The following is an 8,801-nucleotide window of genomic DNA, read 5'->3' as shown; positions in this document are numbered from 1 at the left end:
AGTTGTTAATATATGTATCAGCTTGGTCGAGCAAATATTATATATCTATACGCTACAGCTTCAGTGAGCTATCTATACGCTACAGCTTCAGTGAGCTATCTATACGCTACAGTTTCAGCGAGCTATCGTCTATATATTACAGCGTTGGAGAGCATTTGTCGTATTAACGACTAGTTTGATATACGGTATGGAAAGATAGATAATATGATTGAATTGAATCATTGTGAATGATCGGAATTGGTTGAATTATGAAATGTACTGATGTCCAGGAAGGAACTGAGGCGCGGTAAGTCCTCTATCCTATTTGTGTGGCTAGAGCGCCCTGATGCGTATTTTCTTCCTAATTGAGTTTTAGAGGGTAGGACTCGCTGAGACGTAGTCTTATCCCAGTCGTGGGATAATATTTCAGGTCCCTAGATGACGGTCGTGGAGGACCGGAAGTCCTGGAGTTCGGAAGGTGGAGGCTGAAGAATTGGCGAACGTGTCTGACAAGTTGGTCATAGGACAGTTCCCTTTTTGTTAAGCCGGTTCATTTTGTATTCAATCCATTGTTGTATATAAACCTATGTGTTTATAAGAAAGCTTGTTTGGTTGTGATTGATTGCCTGCTTTTCTATCCCAAGTTAGATGTTGTTAGGGGATTTGCTTCGCTTCGGCATGTGCAATAAAAATGAATGGGTCGGCAACGTGTCCTGGGAAGTCGCATTTGTATCGACTAGAGTGGGATGTTCGCGCTCTCGGAGGATCGGGGTGTGACAATAATGGTGGACCATTGTGAGCCAAGGGAATATACATGGACCAGAATGAAACTTGGGCAAGTTGCGGAAAATATCAAGCCAAGGGCCCCCACCTCTCCTTCATTCCTATCTCCTCTCTCTCTCTCACCACTCCACCTCCCATCTCTCTCTCCTCTTCCTTTGGCTTTGTGCAAAACCAGCATCATCGGAGAGGGAGCAGCCACGCCGGAAGCCGCCTCACGCCGCCGCGCCGTCACTGGTTCCACACGCCTCCGCTTGCGCGCACCACTCGCGACCTCGCCTCCTTCACACTGTCTAGCAACTGCTTCAGGTCTGTCACAGCTCACCCGGGGCTGTCTTTGGGCGTTTCTTCATCGATAAAGCCCCGCCAATGCCTGGTTTGGCTTATTCTAGCTTTCCTGAGCGATTCTCGCCTTAACTGAGCTATTTTCCACTCATTTCCAGCAGCGACCAGCAAGTTTGGAAGTGGGTATTTCAGCACCTTCTGAGCTTGTTTTGAGGTGTCTACGGGCCTCGGACCCTAGGCCCATTTTGGAGAAAAACGTCTCCCGCGACGTTCTCGATGTTTCAATCCAAACATATTGTTAAACAAGTGAATTTTACTTACTAATGCTTTCTTAGTTTGCTAATTATGCTTAATGATTGATTAGATATAATTAAGTGCAATTAGGTGGTTAGATTAGAATAGATTAGTGATTATTAGATAGTTGTGATGCATGTTAGACAATTGAATTGTGCAATTAGCAAGTAGAGATGTATTATTATTTATTGAATGCATCTCAGGATTTTTCCCGACCAGTCTCGAGCTTCAATTAGGCATTACGAGCCTAAATTGGATTTTTGGTATTTATTTATTAATTTTTAAATTAATTTAATTATTTAATTATTTTCAGGAAATTAGGTAGGGATAGTTGACGACCGGAATTTTATGATGATTGTCGTGGCGCAGTCCGTTTATTTAATTGAGCTCTATTTCATGCTGAATTGAATTATTTGTGAAAGTGAGAATTATTCTTTAATTGGATAATCATTGGTGATTAACTGAAAAATAACCGGGCATCGGTTGATAATGCCAAAAATATTTGAGTGGACTACAGAAAATGTGGGAGTTATGGAAATGAAAATATTATATTTTGGCTAAGGCTAACCGTGTCCCCACACACAGCTACTTTATCGAGAATGATAAAAAGATGGAATTGATTATATGATTGAAATGATATACTATATCAGCCTACGAACGATATGTCAGCTTAGCAGAGAGTAGTATACCGGTATACTATATCAGCCTACGGGTGATATGTCAGCTTAGCAGAGAGCAATATACCTTATTAGTTTTGATAGAATATGTTGGTATACTATATTGGCCTACGGGCGATATGACAGCTTAGCAGAGAGCAGTATACCTTATCAACTTAGATTGAGCACTGTCAATATACTATATCAGCCTAAGGGCGATATGGCAGCTTAGCAGAGAGCGGTATATTTGATCATCTCAGGAGCGAGCTATACTATCTATTTATTAGCTTAGCAGTGAGCAGTCCTGATATGAACAGACTTATAGATAGTATGAGATGTGCCGACCAAGAAAGGGTCAAGATAACATGTAATCGACTAGGTCGATTGATCATTGCTTTGATATGATATCGGGAAATGATTGATTGAATTGAAATGACCGATGAATGGTCCAATTGACATGAAATCGACTAGGTCGATTGATCGAGATATCGATCTGTGATGTGATTGCTTGGGTGCCTATTGAATTATGCTAATATGCAGGTGGAATCTGAGGCCAAGGTAAGTCCTCTGACCTGTGCGTGCATAGGTAGCCCGGTTAGCGTATTGGTTTACTAATCGAGTTTTAGGGGGTAGAACTTGCTAAGATGTGGTCTCAATGGTTATTGAATAACCATTTCAGGAATCTGATGAGGAGCTTGAGGGGGAGGAATCTGAAAAGGAGAACCCTGATGTGGAACCTGATAAGGAGGAAGATTTTGGAGAAGAAGATGACCACGAGAAGGATCCTGAGTACGATCCGTATGAGGACTAAGATCCCATCCTGTTTTGCAAATTTTGGATTTTGATCGGATGTATAGTAGATCAGACTTATGAATAGTATTGTATTATACTATATAGCCTCCTTTGTATAAAAGTGTGGTTATGTGTTTTCATGTTGTGAAAATTGTGGCCTACTTTTCTATCCTAATGTTTTATTGTCTGGAGATTCATAATTGCTTCCGCATGTGCTATTGAAAATGAAAGGGTCGGCGATACGTGTCATGTGATATCGCATTTTAAAATCGACTAAAGATAAAGGATGGGCACGTGACCGAGGATCGGGGAGTGACAGTCATGGTTAGACGTTGTGTTCTATGTGCTAAATGGAATGATGGGGTTTTGAAATGAAAGCATGCAAAGTTTGGTGAGTTGATTTTAAGTACGTCACCACATGCAATTATTTCATCGGAATTTTAAATGTAAAGATTTTCTAAGATTTGTTATTTGAGCACAAATTCTTTGCATTGGGCCAGTCGACAGCAAATAAAATTGGCTTGAATGCTAACGTGCTTGAGTAATCACCTCATTGAACCCGTCAACCAACAGGAGTTTGGAGATGATGCCTGGTGTTTATCAAATGTTGAGTCGCAGTTGAGGCCAGACCGATACTCCTTTATGATATGCCATCTAGGTAGGGGTTCTAGATGATACCATGCCCGATAGGGCAAGAAGATGTCCAGTCATGCCAGAAGACCGCAAACTCTTGTATTGGCCATAATCCGATGGGTCATAATAATAAGAACAAATGTAAATGATTGTATTACATTGCACCTAATTATGTAATAAAACTGTAAGGTACAATATGGGACGGGCCAAAATGGATTTTACCTTATTATCGAGACCCATGTGTCCACTTGGTGCATGGCAGTTGTGTGTTTTGATTATTGGCTATGCTTGATACATTGATATTAGCATATGTGATGTATTAATATGTAGAAGTACGCCTAGGCGAGGTAAGATTTTATGCTGTTGCATGCTTAGGTTGCCTTCAAGGCGAATTAACGTCTTAATCGAGATTTAGAAGGTTGACTTGCTAAGATTTATATCTCACCCTATTGTTATTTATTATTTCGAAGCATGTAGTATGGAGAACCTTCATGTTCAATTCGGGTCCCTCTGGAGACATGGGGTTGGCCTCGCGTTGGAGAAATTTAAATTAACCCTAAACTTTTGTTGGTTTTTGTAGAGGTTTGTAAATATAAAACTTGCTAGGATTGACAGTAAATAAATAAAGGTTAAACCCAAAAACCAACCGTTGATGTGACCCTGCAGGCTCCATAGTGGTGTTGACTCCACTTATTTCCATAATCCAATGCTCTGTATTGCATGAAAACGAATTAATTTTTACTAATAGAGAGTTAAAAAAAAGTTAATATTGCAGAAAACTTCAAATTGGATCACATGTGATAAATTTATTCAAAACTAATTTTTTTAATTACTAAAAACTCAAAACTAGTACAATTTTGACAAATTTACCCAAAACTAATTTTTTTGACCACTCAAAACCATAAACTGGTATGTTTGTAATGAACTTACCCTCTATCAGTTTTCGTTAAATTGGATCACTACCACAAAAAGCTCCAAACTGCAATTGGAAAGTAGAACCCCAAATTGGTGCACTCATCAACTATCACGTATTATTTAACTTAGCAATTTGACAGTAAAATGTAGTATAAACTAACTAATAGTAGATTTGTCACAAGTATACCAATTTCGAGTTTTCCGTAATATGAACCCTGAAACGAATTGACTCTATTTATTAAGTCAATAAGAAAGTTAAAAAAATAATAATAATAACTCCTGGTGGTTATGGTAGGCGCTTCTCGAATTCTACTTAATGCACACCTTCTTTGTTCTTTTTCGGTTAGTTACTTGGGATACAGAATTTGGTTTTCATTTTCGTTGGAAGTCTACTGGTTTAGGAATCAGGATTTACGAAGTTGCAGCAGATCTGCTGTTTTGCTTTGCCGGGTTGTAGTTGTAGTAGCAGCAGCGAATCACCCGCCTTTGATGCGGAACACTTCAATTTTCGTTGTGGGATGTCAACTTCATCAATGTTTACTCGGCCCCCACCTCTCAGATCTCAGGGTGAGCAGATGAACCCATTGAGGTTTCGGTTTCAACTTGTTTGATTCTTTTGACATTAACCTAGGATCGTTTAGGGCATTGACTCATAATTCAGATCCACTGATGGAATGGAAGAAGTCTGCTGATGTGGGTAGACATGCAAATATCAAGTCTCTCTTTCATCATTTCTCAAAGATGGGAAAGGTGAAGTTGGCCAACCATCATCCACACCAAAGACAGAAAAAATTCATGATGCTAAGAAAAATTCTTGAGTAGCAACATATAACAGATCGAGCTCAACAAAACACGTCTAGAGCAAGAATGTGCCACTTCGCACATCTCGCCATTCAAACAAATGAAGGAGTTCCATAATAGATCCCTCCCTTGCATTGGCAACCATCCCCATTATTAGTGTGAAGAGGAAAAAGTCCCTAACATCATCTCTGTTCGAATAACAATATGGAAATAAATGGCACGAATAAAAGAAACCACAAGCCACTGTCTTTAGGCTTTCCCCACTAATAAGTTCACAATACACAATTACTGTGCTGCATAGACTTGTTTTCTTTATATTATATATACCTTCAGTTTCAAACGTAAGCGAACCAGAAACTTAGGAGAGAAATTTAAGAGCTAAAGCCCCAGTTCTTTCGAGAACTAATTTACTTAGAACAAAACAAACCATTTCTTACTCTCTCTTCTGCCAATCAGTATCCAGAAGTATTGGATAGAGATCATTCGCGGATGCAGACGAAGCGGTTCCAGTCCATGGCCCATCAGGGGACATACTCTTGGTGATATTCTCACCAAGTGCCTGATGTTCGTCACCTCTAAAATGCTTCCTCATGGCGTCAATTTTCTCCTCAGTCATGATAGCGCCCTCGGAGTCCAGCACCGGAATGGCAACCTTGCCTTCAAGCATGCTAACCACAGACGACATCGGTGGCCTAAGTGCTGGAGTCGCATTAGTGCACATGAGAGCTACCTTTATCAATGGCAGCGCCTCCTCTTCGTCAAAGTGAGAACCGAGCCTCCGATCAACTAGATCAATCAAATTTCCTCTCTCCTTCAAAAAGCGTGCCTAGAAAAAGAAATGAAAAGTGAAGATATTTCCCTTTCCAGACTTCAAGTACTGACCAGTTGCAAAATATGTTCTAAATAATAAAACAGGAAGAAGGAAATATATTATGTCCCTTGATTATTATGCGACAAATGTAGTTGATAAGCACCTGTTAGTTTTTCATCTTCGTTATAAGGTATAAATGGATAAAAAGAATCGAATGAGTCAATACGGATCGAACATGATTTCTTTACTGATTTTTTTTTTTTTTTTTTTTTTTTTTTTTAAAGTTAGTGACTCCAACATCACTTAGTAATGGATAACAGGTTGCCAAAAAATCACCAACATTGCTTTAAATTCGCCAGCTCTTATTGAGTTTTATCGGCACAAATTATTTGCCAGTGTCGTTACATGAAATGGTAGACAAGTCCTTCAATGTTTTACACCATCCATTGCCTTCTACTATTCTAGTTTAACAAGAATACCTGATTATGCATCTCAGGCGGCAATCAGATTTAACGACGACTTACAATGATTGTTTTTTCTAATGATCTTTTACTCAAAGCAAAACAGAATCTAACTTAAGGACTCAATAATATGAATGTAAAAAAGTTATACCTCAATCGAAAGTATATGGAAATTCTGGTCTAGTCATGGTCTTGAAAACTTTTTAATTTACCCGTAATTGCCAAAATTCAATAGTAGTCGAAGGACTTGTTTGACGCTAATGAAACTACAGGGAGCATGAAGGTCAAGCATAAAAACTAAGACTGAACTACCCCAAATTTAAAGGAGCCCAAATTTCAAGGAATAGAATTTTTCTTCAATCCAAAAAAAAAGATTCTACATGAAAATTCAGTGTAGACCAACATAATAAGAAGAATTGAATTAATTTGCAATGACAAATTGCATTAACAGCATAACAATTCTTAAGCAGGTTTCAATAGCTGGTAACTTGAAAACTCCTTTGCAACCATTAAAAGTGCATGTGAGGACTTCTATACTACGCTCACGCTTCCGTAATCCATTTTCCACTGGCACAAGCAGAGATAGATACAGATACGATCATAATTGAAATGATAGAGTTGATTACCCAATCGAGTATATAAAAGCATTCCTCATTTTTTTGGGAACCAGTGTTGCTCTAGCCACTAACAACTTCTAAGGCAACGATGCCAAAACTATAAATGTCAGCTTTGTTGGTGAGGTAACCATGCATTGCGTACTCAGGTGCCAAATATTCACTTCACAACAAGAAAAGAGCTTGTGTTTGCAACAAGGTAACTGACTTAAATAGCACATACTTAATATTCCTAAAATTCAAAAGAAAGAGACATTCCTAAATCTGATGCTATGGTCTAAAGAGTAGAGGAAAAAAACAAGTGCATCCTAAATTTTTCTGATAGAATATACTGAGAATATTTCAGGAAAAAAAAAGACCATTGTTGTTCTATATAGTTATCAGGCTACATAAATGACTTTATAACTTGGAAAAGAGGTATTCTGACCGAAAAATGATTTTGAAATTCAATTGAAAATGCATCATCTATGTTAATGTTATACGAGACATATTTACTAAAATTGTGTTTTTCATACACGGGAGGATATACAGATAATTTATATTGAAATTTTTAACTTACAGTAGTTGTTGTTCATTATATTGTTTTGCATTAAGTTGTTTGTCAATGGGGAAACATAATAAAAACAATTAAATTATGCGACAATATAGACTGTTAAAATGTATTGCATCATAATTGTATCGTAATAATTTCACAAGCTTTTTGTCTGAGTGAACGCATTAGGTAGGGCACATTGAATTACCGTACGAAATGTTTATCTTGAATTGTTCTTATTGCAGTAAATGGAGCACATGGGATATTATCAATCTTTAGGAGGATATGAACTTTCCGGAAATTGTATTAGATTATATAAGTTTGTTGAGATAATGGAAATTAGTTAATGTTATAGTTCTTTTTGTTAAATTAATGTTAGAGTTAGGAGAATGAACTTACAATTATCCTTTCCCTAATTAATCACATTCTTTTCACAAACAAGTTGACTTTTCACATTTGTTAATGCAAACGTTTGAAACATGTGAACATTATTTATGTTTTTTTCGTGTGTACACAATAGAAACGTGGGTGAATTAGCTCTATTACCTATAATACTAAGTTATATTCGAAGTAACATTTACATAAGTCATTATCAGATTATTTATGTTTTTTCGTGTGTACACAATAGAAACATGGGTGAAGTAGCTCTATTACCTATAATACTAAGTTATATTCGAAGTAACATTTACATAAGTCATTATCAGAGTGCCATTACTTAATGGTAGAGTATGTGAAATGACTGATATTTTTTCCTAATTAACGTGAAGTGGTGGGACACACATAAAGCTTTGTGTTTAAGCCAAATTTGTTAAGCACCATGCTTTGGGATGATGTGAATCCACCACAAAGCTCCATTCAACTCACTTTTCTCAAATCAGACTAAATGTTTCTATTCCATGCTTTTATGTTGTCACTGGCTCCTACTTAGGTTAACAGGAACAAAAGGCAAGAAACTTACTAAGTTCCAGCAATCTTGGTGCTAATATGCGTGTTGTCCTCCTCATCAAGCTTTGCTAAACCAAAATATGATATTTTAGCGTTGAGATCCTTATCCAGTAAAACATTGGTAGCTTTGATGTCTCTATGCACAATCTTTAGCCTTGATTCTTCATGAAGATATGCCAAGCCCCTGGCAATACCCACACATATCTTGTGCCTTGTCCACCAATCCAATTTTAACTGAAATTCTTCAGGACCTTCATTTGTATCAAAAAACATCAAAACTACTTTAATCCCGTGTCATCAGCT

General features: G+C 37.6%; 1 protein-coding gene across 1 annotated transcript in view; it reads right to left on the bottom strand.

The window, feature by feature from the left end:
- Window positions 1-5,445: 5,445 nt before the first annotated feature.
- The window catches only part of LOC104451556 (probable leucine-rich repeat receptor-like serine/threonine-protein kinase At3g14840), a 106,191-nt gene continuing 102,835 nt past the window's right edge, over window positions 5,446-8,801 (bottom strand). Inside the window, 3 exon segments of the mRNA XM_039315571.1 lie at window positions 5,446-5,961; window positions 7,034-7,184; window positions 8,512-8,749. Coding sequence (XP_039171505.1) covers window positions 5,569-5,961; window positions 7,034-7,184; window positions 8,512-8,749 — 782 coding nt within the window. The 3' untranslated portion in view covers window positions 5,446-5,568.

The sequence above is a fragment of the Eucalyptus grandis genome, chromosome 6 (assembly GCF_016545825.1).
Source record: "Eucalyptus grandis isolate ANBG69807.140 chromosome 6, ASM1654582v1, whole genome shotgun sequence".
In the NCBI taxonomy this organism is placed as follows: domain Eukaryota; kingdom Viridiplantae; phylum Streptophyta; class Magnoliopsida; order Myrtales; family Myrtaceae; genus Eucalyptus; species Eucalyptus grandis.
Note: the sequence above shows the minus strand (reverse complement) of the source record. Positions and strands in the feature narration are given on the sequence as shown.